General features: G+C 30.2%; 1 protein-coding gene and 1 long non-coding RNA gene across 3 annotated transcripts in view; both read left to right on the top strand.

Moving 5' to 3' along the window:
• LOC149479413 (uncharacterized) overlaps positions 1-24,282 on the top strand; it is an 85,082-nt gene that overhangs the window by 51,493 nt on the left and 9,307 nt on the right. The gene's annotated exons all lie outside the window — the stretch shown is intronic.
• Cht5 (Chitinase 5) lies at positions 7,433-23,382 on the top strand. Of its 2 annotated transcripts, XM_089708027.1 has the most exons (11): positions 7,433-7,503; positions 11,745-11,805; positions 14,485-14,654; positions 15,334-15,499; positions 16,586-16,808; positions 18,661-18,784; positions 19,304-19,501; positions 19,759-20,055; positions 20,289-20,495; positions 20,948-21,022; positions 23,069-23,382. In XM_089708027.1, the coding sequence occupies exons 2-11, from the start codon at positions 11,751-11,753 to the stop codon at positions 23,189-23,191; spliced, it is 1,638 nt and encodes a 545-aa protein (XP_089564153.1). In that variant the 5' UTR covers positions 7,433-7,503; positions 11,745-11,750; the 3' UTR covers positions 23,192-23,382. The 2 variants fall into 2 exon arrangements, with proteins under 2 accessions (XP_089564153.1, XP_089564154.1); XM_089708028.1 differs by lacking the exon at positions 7,433-7,503 and having other exon boundaries at positions 11,745-11,809; positions 14,492-14,654.

The following is a 24,282-nucleotide window of genomic DNA, read 5'->3' as shown; positions in this document are numbered from 1 at the left end:
GGTAAATTATGACATAAATATTTCAAAACAATGTTTTAACATGAATTAACATAGTAGGTATGTTAATAAAACATAGTTATTACAAACACCTGTATTTTGTTTATTTTATATTTCTATAAATAAAAAAAAAATTTATCATATATTTTATGGGAATAAATTAAAATTTTTAATATTAACCCATTAGCCTTATTGTTTCGAAACATGATATGAGATTTTATGCTCAATTTCCTTTCATTCACTGGGTTACAGAATAAATTAATTTATAAGATAAAATACATTTTTAAAAGTTGGTATCTCGATTGATCGAGTGACAGTATAAGAAGCACTGACTCAAGTAAAAAGAGCGCACATTCAACCTCCATTCGAAATAATATATTGACGTGAACATTCTATTTTTCTAGTATTTGAGAATTATTTTAGATTAATATTTTATATTTAGATAAGGTAAAATTTGAAATTTCACGCTTTTATTTTAAGAGCTGATTCAAATATATTATCGTATAGATTCAATAGTAGAGTTTCCCTTATCGTGAGCAACATTATAATAATATACACACACATACATCCAACAAAATAAAAACATTTCACTGTTTTTATTTGTATTTTTTTCGTTAAAGTACGAGTAAAACCTTCTCATTTATAAAAAGTGTCTCCAACAATGTTCATGTGCGCCTTTTTTCAGTGAAACTGGTTTATTTTGTATTGAAGTTTATTTGAGCTGTTTCGAAGAGTTGAAACTCAAAATATATAAGAAATCTATAAGTATGTACATTTATTTTGACAGCCTTAATTCATATGGAACATTAAACAGCTTTATCATAATTAGTAATAACTTTATCAAAATCACCAATTCCAGAAAAAATATCTTACAAAAAAAGCAAATACCTACTAATTAAAATGTACAATAGCTCCAACAGACAGAAATAAATTCCTACAATATTTACGCAGTTTTCCGCTAGGGACTCAAAAATGTTTCCGCAAAATAAATAACTAACGTATTCACAAAATCAAACACCCACATCTGTTCAGTCACGTCCAGATCAATTTTTAATGCGCATACACAAAGTACACGTATGTTAATATGCAGTTGTTTGTCCTCAAATCCATTGTGATGAGTTTATTATGATTCGATTCGTGTATCTGGCACGCGTGAGATCAATGTCGGCCGCTCTTCCTTCCGTTAGCTTGACATCTTGAGATACACCCACGATATTCGCGCCCAAATACTGTGTGGACACTATGCTTTTATTTTTGAGCGGGATATTGGCATTATATTTGACTGATTGAATCTTTGATTAGGAACTAGGAAATGATTATGGTTGCATTTAATGGTATCTGCTATAAGAGTATCTTCTATAAACTACTATAGGATGATATCGTAGTTATTCTGTGCTTGGAATATTGTATATTTGTCTCAAATATTATTAATTGTATTTTAAAGAGATAAATAAAAAGCCAAAAAAATATGTACAATCTTTATTACAAAGAATATAAGCTGTCTTCCTGTACCCGATGATGTTATCTGAAAAATGGAAAAATCTATTAAAATTTAATAAAAATATAGTGAATTCAAAAAATCGTTATTGACTCAAGTCATATTATATTTGTTTCATTTGTGAAAATATATATACTTGAAGATGATAATTCCTAATTTATTATTAAATTAAATAATAACTACCTATATCAAGATAAGATAATATAAATCTATATTAAAAACTTCAAATTCGCATGCGGATAGCAAGCATAGGTACAATAAAATCCATGGTCACCCTATTATTTCTGATATAGGTTTATTCGGTTCAAGTTTGTGGGATCCGTTGCAGCCTGTATTCGATATATAAGAGCGCTAACAATATGCATAATTTATGCAAACAACATCTGAGGAGATCTTGTGAAGATATTGGTACTTGTTTATCAATTCAACATAGAGATTGTAAATGAATGGAAAAGGAAGGAAACATATTTTATTCTGCTATTTTTATCGTACCTTTACATGGATGAATACAGATTCCGAGATTTGATCCCGAGAGAATAGACATTCTTGTAAACGCTTGCCTACAATGTCGGTACTTTGTCCAAGGGCGCGTGTTTGAGTAATCTACACCCCACTAAGCGTTTAAAAGTCCTTTATTTAGTTTGTAGAAAATGCTTTTATTTAAAATGTTAGTCTAAATTTATCTTGATTTAGTATAATTGTAATAATTTCGTCGGCAAGAGCGATAGCTATGGTCACTTTATGGATTGCTTTACAAATAGAGTTTAATAATAAAGATATTATATTTTAAAATGCACATAAATTAGTAGGTACCGATTTATAGGAGCAAGCTTTCTTTTTCATATATTTTTGTATGAAAATTCCCATACTACAATTTAAGATTGTATTTTCAATCAATTAAGGTCAATTTTATGCACGTTTCAAGTGTTTTTGCAACCAGAAAGCTGATATTAAAGATAGTATTGAAGAAACGTGTATTCGTTAATTCCATAGAAACTTGTTGTATTTACGTCAACGTTAAAATATATAACAAGTATAGTCAATAGTCATAGAGCATTGTTAACTCTGGGATAAGAGGCTTTGTCAGACATAGTACTTATTACCTGTAAAGGACCTCTTGGAAGCACTCCTGACGGTTATCCATAGGAGTGTGACTTCAATTATGTCGCAAATAGAAGTCATATTTGAATGAAAGGGTTTATTGTGCTGGCTTATATCATAGAGACAAGAAGAAGAAAATGGGCAAGGGATTAGGGATATAAAAGCTAAGGAGTTAAGGATAACAGTAGGTACAATACCAACCTATCAACTTATTTTTATCATACTTGCACGATTGATTTTATGTCAGTGGGTTAATTATAATACCAATTAAATTGATCAAGATTCAAATGATTATAAATTCTTCGTTGTTTAGATAAATGTTAATCGTCTATTGTATTTGGTTGTAACATCCAAGTGTTCAAACTGAAGAGTTAATGATTTTATTATAAAATATAATATTTAAGTTTTTACCATCTCAATCGTAGATAAAATTATGTATTTCATTGAGGTGAAAAATAAGAGGAAGTCCTGAATGTAATAATAAAATTAACTCACACACACAACAAATAAAAAAAATACAATAAAAATTTATTTACAATTAATACATGTATATACTTAATTACAAAAATCAATTTGAAAAATTATAAAGAAAATTTTAAACTGATAGGTGCTGCTAGTATCTATCCAACAAATTAAACTATGACAATAAATTTATATCAAATTAAGGTTTAATATTGTAATACTGTGGTTTAACTATCTTTAATTCTATTTTTCTTTTCACTTTATTACTAGACAATCTTTAAAAATGTAATAAAACACATTTATGTCTTTGTTTAAATAAATTGAAGCTATAAAATCCCTGCTGAAAACTCATTAACTTGAATTTTTATTCATTCATACATTTCCCCCGAGAGTCGAGCTATCAAATAGTGAAGAGAAGAAGAATTAGTTTAGTTTTTAACTGTGTGTGTAATCTTTTCTATCTTGAATATAAATAATTCTTCTGTATGTCTTCAACACCTATGCTTTTTTTAATATTTTATTTTTAATATTTGGTTTTTTTCATGTAGGTAACCTATTTTAAGTGAAGGAAGAGCGGGTCCTTCTGACATAGGTTTTCTCTTAAATTTACAAGGATAGCCCTACTACCTACTCCATATTGTGTAAAATTTAGAAACGAAATAAACTTTTTTTATTTTTTTTATTTTATCCTTTCTTAAACGCTCTATTTTTACCCGCCTTGGAAAGAAGGAGAGTTATGTTTTTCGAGTGTATGTATGTATACATCTTTGGCATGCTCTACAGCCCAAACCACTGTACAGATTTTGACTTATGAGGTGTCGCTGTATTCGTCAGAATTGTGGAAGTGAAACTACATAAATTAGAAATAGCCTATTAGCAATAGTCTTTATAATGCCAGGTTTGTTTTTTTTATCGTAATGATAATTCTTGTTTCAGATTGTGTTATGTCTATACTGTTATTATTATACTATATACTATATTATTATTACTACGATAGTGCTGTCGTTACTGTTAAATGTGAAAAGTGTTTTTAATGTGAAATGCTATTTACGAGAATAAAATAATTATTTACTTAGGCATATTAAATCTCCGGTCACACAAAAATACTACAACTGTAAAAACTTGGTACTTGTACTTAAAGCTAAAGGATTAAAATTGATGTGGCACAAGTAATACTTAAATTGAAAAATAAAAATCATGGGGACATTTAAAGACCGGTTTATATGCATTTAAGGAAATGACCAGAACGATGATACCTCTTAAAAAGGAAATAAACATAACGCGATTTGAGTTCAGTAATAATTTCAAATGGCTAATCATTTTAAATACCTTTTACCGGTATTGTTATTTTAATGTATATGTAAATAACGAAAACTTGTTATAAAACTGGACACATTTTATGTATGTATCAATAAAAATTTGTGAAGTATAACTACCTATTTTTAATGATCTACAATTGTTTCATTTCTTTTTATAGCGATGAAAGAAACTTACAAATGTTTGATAGTAAAGATGATATACCTAGATGATAAATCATATATCTATTTAAATTCTAGGAGATTCGTAATGACCTAAATTCTATAAAATAATAATATTAATTCCTATTAAATGGAAATGAAATGGAGATTTTATTGTGAAAGTAGAATATTAAAAATAACTTTCGCATATTTATAATGAAAGTAAAAGAATATTGTATTTCATTCATTTTTTGCTTTGATACCTAATGTTTAAATTTGTCATCATTTTTATAGTAGTAGTATGTATCTAGTAAAAATTTTAGTATCTTTTCATGCCATACCGTAAAAGCAAACAATTTATTGTTTACAAACAAATTCAGGTTTACATCGCTTACAAATGTGTTTATCGCAAATTACGAGCAAAAATGTAGTAATGCAAAAGTTTTGTTTGATACTAAGTGAGTTTTAATGAGTAAAGTTATTCTCTCGGAAGTGGGAGAGTTTTTAAATATAAGAGCTAAGATTTTCTAGCGCGGTATTTGTGTGATGATAAATTTAAACATTGTTTTAATATAGAATGTCTCGTTATTTCACAGGGCATAAAAATCAATAAACTTTGAAAACATTTTGTAGTAGGTCACTGAAACTTGTTTTTGTTTATATCCTACATTATTTAAGTGGTCGGTGGTAACACGGAATTTGTGTTAAAAATAAGGTTCCAAAGCTATTTTCAGATTAAAAAAAAGAAATGATTTTGTTTTATTAAACGTGGAATCCTACAATGAAGTTAATTTGTACGACTGTTAGTACTTTGTCATATCTATTAAAAAGTTAAACACAACTTTTACCGTATCGTGTGTTTTATCGAATGCAGTGGCAACTGCTGGTAAAGAATCCTATCTTACAATGTTAAAGTACAATAACACTATATTCTGCATCCGTAAGGGTTAGTTAATTATCAAGTGCTCTTGTTGTTTACCGACAGTCTTTCCACCAGCTGTCAAGCCATAACGGGCTGTGTAATAATACGAGTTTAACTGGAGCATAAACTGGCTTAGATGCCTCTAAGAAGCAAGCAAGATATTTATAATATAAGCGACATAAGCATAAATTAAATAAATGTAATGAGATCTCAGGGAGGGAATTGAAACCTTCACTGTAATACTGGTTTCCGAACCGTTGCTTGACCCGCTGTTCCCACCGATAGGTATCATACACTGCACTTTTTGGCAGTACTTGATCATTTGTATAGAGGCTGTTCTTTTAATGAACAACAATAATTTGTTACAATTTTTTTACTGTACACACTGCTGGACACGCATGTTCGGATCCCGCCTCATAAATTTATTAGTCATTTAATGGTATAAAACTAATAGGAAAGAATGTATCCGAAATAAAACTCAAGTCGTATGTATATGTCGTGGCCATATCGTAGATTTGCTCATTTCATGAAATGGCCAATTTAGTTTGGCCAGATCGTTAAATCGTCAACGTTTCACGATTTGGTCATTTGGCCATTTCACGAAATTCGACCATTTTTGTTTCTTTTTTAAAAAGCGATTCGCTTCTGGCGTTGTTTATTAAAGTCTAACCTAACCTAACCTAACTGTTTTCTATTGAAAAAACCATTCGCTTCTGGTATTCGCCGGCGCTACCGCGGCACTAACTTAAATGACAATAAACAATTTCTTAAAATATTCTGAATTTTTTAATTTTTTATTTACTCTCTAAGATATTTTATACGATCTGGCCAAATGTCGATGACCAAATCGTGAAACGTTGACGATTTAACGATCTGATCAAACTAAGTTGGCCATTTCATGAAATGAACAAATCTACGATATGGCCACGACATATACAGTATGAAGTATATCACATTATATCATTATTTAATAATCAACTCTACTATATTAACTGTTAATTAATAACAAAATCTTTAATGATTTGGTTGATTTTTGATACTCATAATGGCACAAAATTCTTGCAGTTAATTACTTTAACGGTATAAGAAGCTAATGAGGTGATTTAAGAAAAAAATTTCAAGCGTAGCTAGTAAAATGATAGTATGAAAGTGAACTAATAAAGCCTGCTGAATTGAATGTTATACCGAAAGGTGAAAAGGCTTTTGTAGGTACAAGTAATTGTACGAAATATTTAGCATCCAATAAAAATAGAGAAAAAAATAAACATTTAATTTTTTTTCTTTGATTGCGAAAGGCTTAATAAAACTTAATTTGTTTATTATAAGTGATTTTTTTTTCCATAAAATAACATTGCATTGTCTTAGTCATACTCTCTGTGGCTATGCAATTATATTACATAAGGGAAATGATAAAAAATAGGAAATGTTTCAGTTAGTGGTTTTAGGACTAATGTTGTAACTTTATTCGTTCTGCTGTCTCGCTTACGATAATAATTCCGTACTTAGGTTTCTTAAATGCCGGGTTAAAATATTTCAAGAAAGTGGTGTTCGTTACATGTTCAATTATTTCATATTTCTTATTGCTTATTGCTTAGTTATTAGTATTTTTTCATTTTCTAAGTATTCCCTCATCTCGACTTATATCATAAAGCTGAAGACTTTGTTTGTTTGAACGTGCTAATCTCAGGTGTTAGATAGCCTATTTGTCGAGAAAGGATATATTATAGGCTTTATTATATCATCACGTTAAGACCAACAGCTAGGAGCGGAGCCGCAGGGCACAGCTAGTTTGTGATAATTGTACTTATTAATTAACATTTGAAATTAATTAATTATTATCGTGAATTTAACGTTGTTTGTATCCTGTTCTATTCGAATACAATTTCAAAGATTTGTGGATCTTTTCTTCTTTTTATATGCTTCAAAATATGTAGCACCTTTTAACAAAAAAAATTGCAGCAGCGCATCTCAGCGCACCCTTTGCGCGGTGATGATGCGCGTGCGCATATAACCGCCTTGCAGCGTGCTCGGGGCGCAATCACACGCACGCCGTCGAGTCGCGAGCCGTGAGTATCTAATATTTTACTAATGTGAATGTTTTTGGATAAAAAATAAATAAAAAAACGTAAATAAAAATACCTACTCCTGTTAATAAAATAGTGGTGTAAATAAACAGTGATAAACTACAGTGCATACATTGTATATTGGCAATTTTGGTAACGAACGCGATGCTATTGTTTATATTTTTTGAATGTGTACGCAGAATCAAATAATAATATTTTTTTTAGTATTTGATTCTGCGTTATTTAAACAAAGACATACTTATTTAACGGAAAAGTAGAGCAAATCTTCAATATTACATTAAAATATATCTACGTAGAAAAAATAATTACACTGTTACGAACTAAATTAAATTTTATTAGCGAATACTATTAAATTTAATAATAGCAAAAAAAAATTGGCTATTAGAGTAATGACATGTGATATTTATGTTGTCGAACCAAGCTAAATTCAAGTTATAATTAATTTAGACTTAAATGTTAATAGTGTCCAGTTACATTAAATAATAATAATTGTGACATATAAATAATAATTAACTTTTATTGCCTTAAATTCAATTATTAGTATAATATAATTACAAATTTAACAATTTCATTAATTTAAGTACATAATATATACCTATAAAGTGAATCGATAAAATTAATTAATTATTTTCACGTTATTATAATTTTAAATATTAGGAAAATATAATGCTAAATGAGTAATAATTATTTTTGATTGGCCATTTACTAGATTTTTTGCATTCAAATGATGAATTAGTAAGTCTCTATTGGAAATTTAGTGAGCGGTTATTTCTTTGTTCTTTTAAAATAATAATCATCTTTCTTAATTTAAATATTACTTGTAAATATAATTATATAAGCAAATTATAATACTTAAACTTTGTTCCATTTCCAAAAATAAAAACAATTATTTGTTTAATAATATAAATTTACAGTTATGTGCTGAAACGTTGCTCCGTTCCTTTGTTGTTTTAAATATTAAGGTTATTGTTATTACAGTACCTATATTGTATTTTATGTCTTATTTAGATTCATAATATTACTGTAATAAGATGGCTAAGTATTACTGGCAACATACACCGTTATGTTTTACAATAACAGCATTTAAGGTTTATATCTATGATATTGTGAAAAATACATTTTAGTATTTTCAATTTTTGTCAATTGCTTTAACGATCGGTTAACACTAACATTATTGAATTTTTATGTCCATTTTTAATGTCTTGTCTTTAAAATTATCTCATAAAAACTTGTACGTTATTGAGAAAGCAATATCAATATTTTCCTTCAGGTTTCGTTGACAAAGTCTTAGAACAAAGGTTTCACTTTCGGGCGGTGACCTTAGTCTAAGGATACTGACACTATGAACTCATCACTTTGTGTTTACATGCAAAGCACGTGGTCCCATCGTTGCGTGCACCACGCAGAATGCTCCTTAACAAATATTAATATAAACAATAAATAATGTATAAATATAATAGTTGAACAATAGTTTAATGGGCGTGAAGGAATGAAGGAAAAGCATTTAGCAGTTAGCGTTATGGTTAGGGAATATCTTTAGGTTATTAACTGGATTATAATTATATTTCTATTATATTTTATTAGGAAGTTAGATAAGTGAAGTCGAAGGAACAAATAGTTTCGTGTACGTGTTTATTTCTAAAAGAATGGATTTTATATCGTTGTGTCTAGCCGGTTAAGTTATAGTAATTGTGACTGTCTGTTGTAGTAGAGATTAAAAAGTTGTAAAGTGTCTGCTTTTTATTGAAAAGATTGTTTATCTAGACTCTAGCTTTATATGAGAAAGATTGCTTGTAGCCCACGATTAAATGAAGGAGAAGGTTTAAAATAATATTATTAGTGTCTATTGTATTATTTTATATATAATTTGAACTTCTACTCGATGTCGTGATATATCGTTGTAACGAACTATATTGTGCTCCTAAGTTCATTGATTCCATGATCGATGCTTGCATACAAATTCGGGAAGTATTTGTTTTCGCTGTTTGAGGAAAAAGTATATTAACAAGGAAAAGGACAATTCGATATAATTCAACTCAAACGGTACGTGCTTTGTATAAGTAATCTATCGCGAAGTTTTGTTTGGTCTTCTTTTCTAAATTAATGATAGTTTTATATGGATCGTGATAATGTATTTGTATCAATATATGGTGGAATAGAAATTCAGCTGTTTATTACGAAACAGGCAGTACCTATTTGAAATGTTTCAAGTTACAAGGGTTTCTAATTAAAAAGGATTCTATATTTCTAAAAATAAACTACTACACAAATACTCTTTTATACCGCTTGAAGTAGGTATAACTGCATCGCTTTGAATATACCTTTTAGAGATGTGGTATTTTTTAATGTCAAGTGTGGTTTTATAGAAAATATGAACTAGTAGATGCGTCATTCGGTAAGTTTATCCCTGGTCACATTTATTAGCTTTCTATAATACCAGGCAACGTCCCTATCCATTCTATAACATTTGACAAAGTAAACAAACTATTTTTTACAATAAAAATATGGGATCGATATCCTACTATAATATTGTACTGACATAAATCCAGTATTAGTATAATCCAATCAATGCTTTATTTTGTAAGCATGTGACCCATTTTTGTGATTTTGTCTGCAAAGAATAAACGTACTATAAACAAGTTCAGCAAAATACAAGTATATATTTGACCTCTTTTGGCATGGTACCATTAAAACTATTGGATCAGTTCCCCGATGAGACCAATAAATCGTCTTGAGAAAGATACACGAAACGTGTACACTTTTTTCACATCTTAGAATCCGTATACGATTGCAATAGAAATGTTTCACATAGAAATACTTGTTTAGTAAATATATACGAATTTATAGCCACGTACAACAAGTGCTGGCATAGCAGTTTCATTGAAATTATCAATGAAAAGCTAAGGTCGATATATTTTTAAACGAAACGGGAATCCAGAATACATTAGCATTGCTGATTGAATTAAAAGTTTAGTTTAGCAGATGTCAAACCGGCTCCTTACTGTGTTATCGTCACATCAGTAACTAGTTTATTTGTCCACTTTCTTTACATAGACTCTTGTTTATAATTAATTTGCTAGGTTAAGTGATATAATCTGGTTTCTTTGTAACATATAAAGACACTGACATAATTTAATGTTCGTTAGTTATAGTGTTACATTAGGAGTTCTGGCTCTGACAAAGTTTATATTTAGGTATAAATTATATATTATAAAAACTATTTAATAAACATATTAGGTCAAAAAAATAACAGTGTAAATGATAATAGTTCATCATTTCAAATAAGAATAATAAGATTCAATACCAATAGACTGGCCACAGAATAGAGAAGGTATATAGAGTTTTTGCTCCCGTTTACCAGTAGCATAAAATGATGTTTTTGTTATGTTTATAGTCTAGGTCAAACTGGTGACAATCTAGAGCGCTTGTCCCGTTAACTACAAGTGGGTCCCGTTGGCTCATTAGACAGAAATAAACGATATTCAATTGCATATTTGTACTCTGTTGGCGTTTTCTTGTTTGAATATACGAGTTTTAATTGCGTATAAAAACGTTAGGTTATTAAAATAAAAAACGTAGATTTTGTAGAACTTAATGTTCATTCAAGTAGGTATGAGTTATTAAGTGAACTTTAAATATTTATTGGCATGCACTTAAAATTTAATTTAATATTATTTAATGTTTAAATTTTAATAGTATCTAAATACTTTTACTTATAAACAAACAAGATTATCACGTTACACAATTATTCGAAGAGAGACAAAACAAAAGCATTTTTTATCTAAAAACATTACAATGTATCCAAGTACTACCCGCGACCCTAATAACCCATTTTCCGACATTACTAAATATAACTTAGAGCCTTTAACAAATTTACCGCACAAAAGGTTGGATGCTAAATTTGTACTGTATTTCCTCTTACTAAACACACCCTAATAGCTTTTCTTTTATTCGTAACCTATTTAGTTATTATTATTAGAAACGCGTATCAAGCTTTATGAATTCATTTTGTTTGCATTATGATAAAATTGGGATCAAATAAATTTTCTCTTTATGAATTTTTAAAAAACATTTCTGTTGAAATACAATACAAAATATTGATGTAGAGTAAAAAATAAGAATAAACAAGCTCATCTGTTACTTAATGAATGGATAGATACATACCTTTAAATGGTCTAAGATTATCCTTTTATAGTTTTAACGTGTACTTTTGTTTGTTTTAGGTCAAAATGCGAGTATTACTAGCGTCGTTGGCAGTCCTAGCTGCTCTAACTGCAGCAGACGGTAAGTTGTTTATTGCTGTATTAAAAACCATCGTTAATTTATTTTTAAATATTTAATGCTTCTGTATTGCAAACACATACATACATTAGTACATTGCATTAAATAAATAAGATCAAAAATACACGAATTTACAAGTCTCTACATTTCTATATTTTGCAACTAATTCTCCTTACAATTCATGGTTGTTAGAGTTCAGATATACCAAATAAAACAACAAGTATCCAGGCTTAAAACTGTAAGCTAGAGTGTTTGTGTCGGCTTTCCTTGTTTACGAAGCGATCGCATAGTTGCACTGTTTACTGAACCCGGCGATGCCTTGAGGCAACATCAAAGTAGAATTAATTGAGAGTGCAGACAGTTTCGTGTCGCGGTTACTTCGGGCTTAGCACTACAATAGATATTTTGACAGTCTACAAGTTGCTCCAATTAGTTGCATTTTAAGTAAAACAATATAATCACCTGTTTTGCAGCTTCTGGATGTTCTGTTAAGGTTATCCGTCAGTTTAAATGATAAGTAGTGTATGAAAATATACCTCAAAATGTTTAAACCAGCCCTTATTTTATTAAAATTAAAATTTTCTACTTTATACTAAAACCAAACTAAATAAAGCTTCCGCTATCGATGGAAATATGGATGGTTATAATATACAATTTGAATGGAGGCTTTATGTTCCATGGGGATAATATTTGGAATAGCTGAGCCGATCTGGCACATTTTTATTACGATTATGGTAATGATGGGAAATTCTATCTAAGCCACATTTACAGTTTGAAGTGTGAGTCCCTTACGCATTTGTATGGTCATACAAAACTATCCCACATAATGTAATCTGCTGAAGTTTTGTGACATTCTAATAATAATTCTATAGAATCAGCTGTATTCTAATAAAGTATAAAATATAAGAAACGTCTTCAAGCAGATGAAAGCAAAGAAAAATAATATTGAAGAAATTCTAGAGAAAGTTTATAGTCGGTGGCTTCTTTATTGTAACTTTTTCTTGTTGTCAATTGGGTCACTAATTCAAAATAAAAATATTAGCTTGAACTGAAATTTCTTTTTTTACAATTGTATTATTACTTTTTTACTATCTAAAATAGGAACTTCCTTCGTTAAAAGAAAAAAAGATTTCCAAGTTTACACTCGAATTCGCACACGCAAGTTTCTTCGGATAATATTATTGGTGTGAATTTCTCTTAAATTGCCAAAGTTTTTTGGAAGTTTATCCTACCCGCCTAATTCTCAAGTTTAATTTGAATCCGTTCTCGTTTACTCATTTCATTAGCAATAAATTTTATCGAACGGAGAATATTGTTTTTGAATATCATGTGTAGGTAACTTGTAGATTTATAAAAATAAAAACTTTCTTTTAAGTATATTGATAATATTGAGGCATAAAATTAATTCATTCTTCTGAACAACAGTTAAAGAACAACCAAAAAGTTGCGAGACGGAGGTAGACATAAAAAACAAAGTTTGAATGTCCTTTATCTCAAGATGATACTTATAATACATTTTTATTTTTCAAGTATGTTCATTTTTGTAAGGTTTTTAGCATAATTTTATTTGATTGTAACTGTTGGTCGCAATTGAAATCCCTAATACGGTAGACTACATCTAATTAAAAGTGCATTAGAGTCAGCAATCCCATTCTGTAACTAAACCAGTTCAGTGCGCCTAATTATGTATCGAAATGAAGTTATCAGTGTTGTGACTCGAATACTAGATGTCCCCATGGTAATAGAGACACGTAAACGAGACAAACTAAAATATTCTTACATTGCTACTTGTAGAATCATAAAACATGTGTTGGACTAATACCATGTGTATAGAATAGTAATAAATTAATTTTTAATTCGGTAAAAATTCTTCAGTAAAATGCGATAATTCGGTACAAATTCTTCAGCAAACTATAGGATGCATGGTGATGAATTTTCTGTTCCCTATAGAATATCCTTACTGCATAATATTTTATTCCTTTTTTACCTTTATGTTCGGTGTTTTTTATTTATTTTTTTATATAGCGTTCGAAACACACTGCATCAGGAAAAATATTATCATCAAGTTTTGTGAAACAACATTGTATATTCACGAAGCGAAATCAGAATCGACCACAATATGTTGTTTATGCTATCAACGTTCCTCCACTTAATCCCTCAGTCCCCGGATCACAGACACAATATAAAATCTATTGTGTCGCGGCCCGATCGGGCCGCTCGGTGGTCAATGGGTTAATATAATTCGCATAATTTGTGCATTCATTATGCGACATAAGCTCTAAAATGTATCCTACAGAAGCTTAATGTATAGCTTAATGTATAATAGCGTCTAGTGGCTTATTGGTTTATTGAGCTTAGTTAACTCAACATAATATTAGAACCTAATAAGATTCTCGTAGTATCTCTCCTTCATACTAAACATTATTTGATCCTACCTACATTCAATCATTAAATTAACATAGCAGTAACTTCTGATCAACAAGACACCTGAGAACCTTCAAGAAGAAAGCCTATATACATATCTAAAAGGCCAGCAAAACGTTCGTAAAGGCGGGAAGCGACAAACGTCCAGACGTCTTTTGTTGGAGCTAACATTAAAAAAAAGACAAAGTTTTCTTATTATACCCCTTATAACACTGCCAATTTTAACAGTCATGTCTAATACTGCTTTTTGTTTTGTAGCGGACAGCAAAGCGCGCATCGTATGTTACTTCAGCAATTGGGCGGTGTACCGGCCTGGTATCGGCAGCTATGGCATCGATGACATCCCAGTCGACCTTTGTACTCATATCATTTACTCCTTCATCGGCGTCACGGAGAAATCTCATGAAGTTCTTGTCATCGATCCTGAGGTAAGTCTGGAAGAAAATAACATTAAAAAATTAACATTATTATTTTATTGAAAATTCTGTAAAGTACCTCCTCTAAACATTTAAACAAAAGATACGACTTTTGATATTAGTAGAGTTGTTTAGTGGCTACTTTTACATAATTATAATGAAATTTTAAACAGATCCAAAGTATGTGCACTGAAATTGGTATTTTGAGAAAGTTTCATCAAATGATTAACATTGTACAGTGCGGTGTATTGTACCTATACTGTATAGCTTTAAAACCGCAAGCGTTTGTGTTGTGTTAAGCCCCTTTGTTTCGGTTGCTCTTATTTTCTTAGGATAATGGATAGTTTTCGTTACATAGTTCATATATATTTATGTTAAATTTCCAGTATTGAAATAACTTGATTTATGAAAACTTGAAACTATACGACGTGATTAATGAAAACAATGATATAACAGAAATAATACACCAGAATTCCAAGAAGCGATGGTTACTAAGTATTTAATTATTCAGAATTTTAGTACAGAAATGTTCAATCGAAATATAGGATTATTCTTATACCAGTTCGATAGATTCCTTTTTTCCTTCTTTTATTTATTTAGCTGTACCAAACTGCAATTTACATTGATTTAAGATTACAAATCCAGTTCCACACAACGATAAGTACTTAAGCAAAAAATGAATGTTCCCCAGTTGGACGTAGAAAAAGGGGGATACCGTAATTTCACGGCGTTACGAAACACTCATCCCAATGTCAAGTTCATGGTGGCTGTCGGAGGGTGGGCAGAAGGCGGTGCCAAGTATTCGCAAATGGTGGCCCAGAAAAGTTCGCGAATGACCTTCGTCAGAAGTGTCGTTGGTAAGCATTGAAACTTTTTTATGACTGTTTATAATGTTTGTCATAAGGGATGGAACAATTACTTTTTGTTAACGTCGTAATATATTTAGGGTTACTTTGAAGCATGATAAATAATAATGACTTGTGATTTTTCATCCTTAACAAGATTGTTTGACCTTAATATGATTATATCTATTTTATCTATACTTGTTGGAATTCTTCATAAATGGGTCCAGTAAAGTTCCTGTAGGCACTAAAATTACGTGCAAAGAAAGGGATAACAGACTCCCGGTATTCGATCATTCTGTATAGATGTACATAAATACAATTTGTAAGCATTAATATTGTAATGTATTATCGCGTTTCTTGACAGAAGCATGAATAATACCTAAACACGTCTACGTGAAGGGAATCAAACACTCTTTCCGCATTCTGTACGAAGTAATAGTAATCTATCAAAAGATGTGATTGAATTTATTGTTATATTTTTGTTTAACTTAAATAACAGACATATTTTTATGCCAATGTTTAGTAAACAATGTTAAACTTCAAATAAGCAGATGATTAAAAAAAAACCTTATTTAATTTGTAAGAGTTGATTTTTCCTTTAATTTTATCTAAACCTTTTATTAGATAAAAGTATAAAATTCAGACGAGTCAGCGGAGTCGACGGAACCGGGAATTTTTATATTTTCCTGTTACCTTGTCTCCTGTCTAGACGTGTAAAATATAGGAAAATGCTTCCGAGACCTGTATGCAGTATTTAGATAACTTCTCATTTACTTTTCAAATATAATTTTATAGATTTTTTTAATAACTTAACTACCTATTATTATTTATTCATATTTGTTTTTCTTCATTTATTTATTGTACTTGAAAGTATTTTCGTAACCCTCATGTCGTAGGTCGAAATTAAATAGATTGTCCGAGATAAATGGAAATATATTCATTGGTTATTGGCATATTATCATACAACCCTTGGCATGGATATTTTTCGGTACTATATTAGCATACCCATATTAACTTTCTTGTGTAGCGCGTCACACTTTAATTTCCCATTTATGGCTCTTAAATATAAGCTAATAATATTGGTTTTAATTATTATAGATTTCCTCAAAGAATACAATTTCGATGGTCTGGACCTGGATTGGGAGTACCCTGGTGCGGCTGATCGTGGTGGCTCTTTCTCCGACAAAGATCGCTTCTTGTTCCTCGTACAAGAACTAAGGAGGGCCTTTATTAGAGAGGGCAAGGGCTGGGAATTAACAGCTGCTGTACCGCTGGCTAACTTCAGGCTTATGGAAGGGTACCATGTACCCGATTTGTGCGAGTAAGTATATAACACAATAGAAATAAATAATAAACAAGCAAGAAATACATACCTATAGTTCAACAGAGAACTTCCGTATAACTCTACATGTATTAGCAAAAAGCACAACATATTATAATAAACTATTTTGCGTTCAAACATATAATAATTTCCTTTCAAAAGCGTTTCTTCTTATCTTTATTAAAGGAAAAATATCATTCAACATCATTAAATCTTACATTAATTTACATCAGCCTAATTCTTTCCCCGTTAAAAAGTCATTCACAAATAGAGAAAGGCAGAGTTACTTTCGCAAATTCATTATTATTCACAGATTCTCTAAGTTTAACAATTTCTCAGGTGACCTTTCGGAAATTTATTAGAATGATTTTTTATAATTTTCACAATGGCTGTAACCTATTAAATCAGGCGTAGATTTATTTGATGGTCTCTTTGGGAACAAAACAATATTTTGCTCAAAGTAGGCAGTGATGTACGCTCTATTTTTTTAAACTTTAACAAAACGTTCCTTCATAAAATTTGACATAACTAAATTTACTAAAATTTAAATCACGTGTGTCCAACGGACAAGGCTAATTATTCAAACTCAATATAATTATTATTGGTTACTAGTGAAGAGCTTTTTTTTATCGCAGTGCAATATTCCCATACTGGATCTTTTTTTATTCAAATCTGAATATTTAACAGACGCGTTTATATATAATTTATATAAAATAAAATCGTAAATGTATATTAAATATCTAATTAAGAAATAAAAACGTCGTGTGCTATATGCTACGTATTTTAAAAGTTTCCAGCATGTAATACTCTGAAACTCATTCCAGTTCTATAATATGTAGAAAATAACTAATGCAAAGCAATATTCACATAAAATGCCAAATCCAACTTTATTCAACAAATGTTATAACTTTGGCTTTGTGGGAAAATCTGTATAGACGTCGATCAATTGACTTTTAATCGATTATTGTAACAAAAGTTTTACATACACGTGGTTGCTCCACATTGAAAGTACTTGATGAATAAAAAACTGGTGCTTTATTTTTTTTAAGTGGAATAAAGTTTTACATTAACCAAAATTTGACAGCATTTTGTTAATTATAGCTTTCATTAAAAATATGTTACCTGCTATTTGACTCAAATTAATTTACGTTTTTATAACTCAACATAAAATAACAATAATTTGGAAAATCCAAAAGTGCACGCCTCATAATTTTTTTTTAATATATATTTATTAATTATTATTTTTGTTTATTTAATAACAATTAAACCACATCGAATCAGACCCTGAAAAATGAAAGGGTTCTATTCCTGAGCATACTCAAGCGTAAGAGAAAAAAAAAGACTCGATTAGTAAAGTATTTCGGTCGCTATCGTGTTAACAAGAAAAAGGATCCGCACACGGACGTCCAAGACAGAACTTTTTTAAACTGTTTTTTAACTAGTTTAAATAACAAAAATGACATCAAAAATATCATGAACGTTAAAAATAGTGTTTTTTCTTAATATGTGTGTGTATGTATTATCTTACAAGTGCAATGTATGATACATAAAGACATTTTAAGTTTGAAAAATCAGATGTTTTGCGCGAAGTGACAGTAGTACCCACCTCAACGCTTCGCTTATGAGGCGTGCAATAATATTTCAAGGTACAGATTTTTACTGAATTTAAAACCAACCTTTGTTCCCTTGTAATTATGTCATAACAAAAATAGGTAGGTACATAATTATTTTTGCCATAAGTTTTTGAAATATCAACATTTCATAAATTATTACGTGACCTTTATAGACAATTTATTGGGGTCAAATATATAATTTACCTATATTTTAATAACGATTGCTTTGTTGATTTCAGGGAATTAGACGCAATCCACGTGATGTCATACGATCTTCGCGGCAATTGGGCTGGATTTGCAGACGTACATTCACCTCTATACAAACGTCCTCATGACCAATGGGCTTATGAGAAGCTTAATGTGGTATGTACCTATTATGATTATAATATTATTATAACGCATTTAACTCTGTCTATTTATTTTTAAATGGATGAATGATGTAAATGTGGATATATTGTACTTATTACACAGATATTTGTTGTGTAAACGAATAACACATAAAAATGTATATTCCTATAATGTAGGAAGGTATCTTTAAGGCAAGAGTGAATATTTAAACCGAAAATGTATTTTAAATATTAACCGTTCTTTTCCGGTAGTAATTTTTAAAATTACTCCTGTTACAAAAGCCGTCCATAGTAGGTTCTTTGTCAGTTTGTCTTTATCTGTGTCATGCTTTTGACAGCAAATATGGCGCGTATTTTTAAAATATGCCCTTTTTGTAGCGTCCACCAAAAATGTAAGAGTATTTTGAAAAGTTTTTTTATGATAATAAATATCTGAATTTCTTATCAGATTTCAGATAAATGGGGAGACATTTTGAGGCTGAAAATAAAGTAAATAATCAACAATATTGTTAAGTAATATCATTCATCATTTCAGAACGACGGGCTCAATCTTTGGGAGGAGAAGGGATGTCCGTCAAACAAATTGGTTGTTGGCATTCCGTTTTACGGTCGTTCGTTCACCTTGTCAGCTGGTAATAACAACTATGGGCTTGGGACGTATATTAATAAGGAAGCCGGTGGCGGCAATCCAGCCCCTTACACAAATGCTACAGGATTCTGGGCCTATTATGAAGTAAGTATTATAAAATCAAAATGATAAATTTCTAAGCTAAATTTATTAGAATTTTAAATCTGTAAACAACAACAAACAATATAAAAAGCAAAAAGGTTTAATAAAAAACGGTATAATAGTTCTCAAATTAAGTAGATACCTAGTTTTTAAATTATTTTTTTCTACTCTACCTCTCTATTACTTGTAAACAAAAATAATTCGTAATAAAAGACTATTTGTTAAGATAAAAAATATAAAATTGAACATTTAATTTTTAGATATGCATGGACGTAGACAAGCCAGAAACCGACTGGACAAAGAAATGGGATGAGCACGGCATGTGTCCCTACGCGTACAAGGGAACGCAATGGGTCGGCTACGAAGACCCTCGCAGTGTTGAAATCAAACTGAACTGGATCAAACAGAAGGGCTACCTTGGCGCTATGACCTGGGCGATTGATATGGACGACTTCCAGGGCATTTGTGGAGAGAAGAACCCATTGTCCAAACTATTGCATAAACACATGTCTTCGTATACCGTACCTCCACCACGTTCTGGGAATACTACTCCAACGGTTAGTGATAGATGACTAATTATTATTATTGTTTTAGTAGAGTTCGCTGAAAATTAAACTTTTTTTTATATTGAAATAAGTGGGTATATTAACCACGTTTACCAAACATAATTTCCTTTATTCGAAGCTTATTAAAAGTTCTTGTTGGAGTTTAATCTAGTTTGAAGTGACAAAAAATTATAACTTAAGTTGTAACACTTACCATAAGTATTTTATTTTATTTATATCAACAGCCTGAATGGGCACGACCACCATCAACGACATCAGACCCATCTGAAGGCGCTCCCATCCCCACTACGACCAAGGCTCCTACACCCAAACCTACTCAGGCACCAACGAAACCTACTCAGTCACCTGTAACAACACCTACTCAGCCCAGCAGTACCAATGCCCCAGTGGAGGAGGAGAAACCTGTCCCTGATGTAGAGCAACCACCTTCTGTAAGTATATAAAAAAAAACACTAAAATTATTGAAAATTAGTTTGTTATGAAAAAAAATAAAAAGCTATAAACCAAATTTTTTATAACGCCGTGAAAAAAAAAAAATGGTTGTAAACTTTCTATATTTTTATTTTATTAATAAACCACATTATATTATAAGTTTGATTTGCTTTCATGTAGTTATAGTTAAATATCATCTTATCACTAAACTTTAACGTTTTCGATAAGCTTGCTTATCTTTGATGGTCTACACTCTACGTAATAGAAACAAATATGGAGTTTATAAACGTACCCATAATTCCCTTTCAAATCCCGTGGGATTTACAAGTCATTCAGAGGTCAAATGCCGTTCATCATCATTTCTTTGAGCAGACGTATAAAAGTAATTAAGCTCTGAAAAGAGTTGCCGAATCATTAATTCCTTTTAAAAATAATGTTTTTAATTAAACAGGAAAATGAGGTGGACAGCGCCGAAGTTTGCAGCGCTCAAGCGGATTACATCGCTGACAAAAAGCGCTGCGATAAGGTGAGATGAAAACTGAATAATTATTTAAGTTGATCCTTTTAGTGCAATTTAGCGAATTTTATGTAAAATTTCTATGAGTATTGTTGGAATGAAAATGCTTTTATTGAAGCTATTACATAGGAATTAATGGATTGTGGTTGACTACGATACGATTATTTTATCTTATTTTCATTGATAAAGATTATTTATTGGAATTTTTTTTTTGCACTTATATTCACTCTTTATCTTTATTGTTTTTGGGGAATCTAGAAGTCGATCGATAATTATTTAAATCTTTACAGGTAAATTAGCTTGGAGAAATTTTTGCGTTTGTAGTAGTGTATGGTCAGCAAATAAAATAAAACAACATTTTATTTTTAGTTTTTATTTTATACAGGGTTACTTGTAAAACACCAGCAACCTCGCAGGACAAGATAGCTAACATCATAAGTAACAACATTTGTTCTACGACTTTTGGCATAACGCAATAAATTATTTTTAAATGATTTTTTAAACTTTTATTGTACTCTCCTTACATTTGTAAGTCTATGTTCTATTAATTATCGGATGGACGACGCGACGCCCCCTTCCCCCTCTCGTTCGCTTTTTGCTTACGTAATTTTTGGGAGGCGTAGAGTTTATAATATTCAGACGGAAAATTAAATGAATATTTATTTTTGTATGAAAATAAAATCTAACAAATTATCAAAAGTCGAAATGTTGTTACTTATGATGTTAGCTATCTTTTCCTGCGAGGTTGCCGGTGTTTTACAAGTAACCCTGTATATATAAGGGATTTTAAATTAAACTATATGTGTTTCTCCTCTGAAAAAGATGAGACTTTATTTTAATATTTGCACATTTAACATACATATAACTTTTACATTAACAATGTTACTAAAATGAAAAATTTACTAACCTGAAAAAGAAACGACATTTAAAGTTTAATTCTTTAGTTTGAGAAGTCAAAGGTTTGCCTCGACCATGTTTTAACACTGGAGCCATATTGAATTAACAATATAAAGTTACAACACTTACACACAAATTAAACACTAGTTATGGCCCTGCCTTCATACAAAACTGCTGAATACGCCGTTCGCACGGGAATAGAATGTGGATGCGATTTCCCTTAGTTAGCATCGAAGCTTACGTCTTTATAATTATTAAACTGTATAAATTCATTCTTTAACTCCGGTCTGCATCGTGCAGACATGGGTGTAAAAGTCTCATTTTAGCTATTAAATGTAGTTTTTAAGTACATCTGAGTTTTCATTTGGGGCCTCCGGCTGCGGGACATGTAATTCACTTCAACAAATATTATAACAATAATAACAAATAATAACAACAATCAACAAATACAAAATTTATCAATTAAACTACGTACATAATAATTATAATTTTTGAATGAAATGTGTGCTTTATGTTCTAACGGTACCAAACGACTGCACGTGGCACCTGCGGACAGCGTAAACTGGTTTATTCTGGTTTTGTGCGTGTTTCCACTTTCGACTATCAAGTGACGATTTATTTATTTGTTTTGTTTCGTAATTATTATGGTCAAATATTAATTATGAAACAAATTATTATGGACACGATATTTTATTGTTTCACGGTAGTCGCCTTGTCGTTTGCTCAAGGACGTAAAATTGAATGATATATTTTTTTTTATAAAGTCAAAACCATTTTCTTTCAAATAAAAACTTGTTTTTATTGAAAACAAAAGTGTTGCTAGGAATAAGTATAAAATTAAATAGTTAGGATATCGAAACATTTTTGTATAGGCCAGAACGATATAGTGGAAACGCGCTCTAAGATCTGAGTAATATACACACCACTACATATGCAAAAATTTCTCCAAGCTAATTTACCTGTAACTGTACTATTGCAAGTGTTTATAAATTGTTCCGAAATTCTTTAAGTACGTTAAAACTTAAAATACTAGCGAATAACTACCTGGTTATTATCACAGAATCAATTGTATCAAATACAAAGTAAATTAATTTATTAATAGTTTTTTTACCGATTTTTCTTATGAATTCTGTGGCTTATATTTCTTTTATTTTTCAGTACTGGCGTTGCGTAAACGGCGAGCGTATGCAATTCACATGCCAATCCGGCACCGTCTTCAACACGGCGCTTAATGTTTGCGACTGGCCTGATAATGTTGATAGAAATGAATGTAGAAAATAATTTAATAAGGACCTCATTTCAAACAAATTCGCTTTGCTGCGGTTGAATTTTGACTGTAGCAAACCGAATTGTTTCTTGATACAAAGCATTTAATGTTTGAACTTCAATATCGTTATGGATTTTTAAGACAAATAGTTTATTCCAGTGTGGAGTAATTGTATCAAAGTTGAAAACAATACATGAAAAAATAAGACTATATTATCATTAGTGCGACTTTTCAACCAGGATTATAATTTATAGAGATTTTCAGTGTTTTCACTATATTTATTAAGTTCCTGTATCTGAAGTTCAAATGTTTTCTTTGCTAATGCTCATTTTACATTAGTTTAGGTAGAGTTAAGTTATTTATATAAAAATTAAAAATAAACATTAAAACAGCCTCGGTTGTGTACATACTTTTTATATTTCTTTTGAAATACATCACGTCTGAGGTTGTTTTAATTTAAAATAATAAATATTAGATATAATAATTTTCACAAAGGTACTTTTGTACGAATACAATTAGATGAGATTATATAAAAGACTGCTCAAATTTTATAAAAAAATACATACTTCTTTAGCTATATATGTTTTTAATTTGTATCATCTAGGTACAGTTTATTATTTATTGTGCTTGAAGAAGCTATTAAAGTAGTATAATATTTATTGAATCTTTTATTTTCATCTTCACATCCTGATCCTATATTGTTGCCATAAATAAATTTCCTTTATTTTAAACCATACATTCAATCAAATAGTATAACCACAGACTAATAATAATATACTAGGTATAACTAACTGCATTGTAGACCTGAATCCTGATGGTCCAAGTTCGATTCATGAATATCACATGTATAATACGTTGCTCTGCACGTTTCATGATTATAAATATATTCCACAATTCTGCATTGTAATATAAAAATCATAGAAACGATATGCATATGTGGGAATAATAAATAACACTCTACCTACGAAAAGACGACCAGTGTCTTAATAACACGCGTGTCTTTCTTTTACTATACGGTACATCAATAACTATACATATTTTAGGGAAATTAAAGACTTAAACGTATTGACTTAATCTTTTAAAAGTCAAATAAGTATAATTGTCG

The sequence above is a fragment of the Colias philodice genome, chromosome 20 (genome assembly GCF_061535455.1).
Source record: "Colias philodice isolate Cphi_HAF_F1 chromosome 20, ilColPhil1 Martin Lab GWU primary, whole genome shotgun sequence".
Lineage (NCBI taxonomy): Eukaryota > Metazoa > Arthropoda > Insecta > Lepidoptera > Pieridae > Colias > Colias philodice.
Note: the sequence above shows the minus strand (reverse complement) of the source record. Positions and strands in the feature narration are given on the sequence as shown.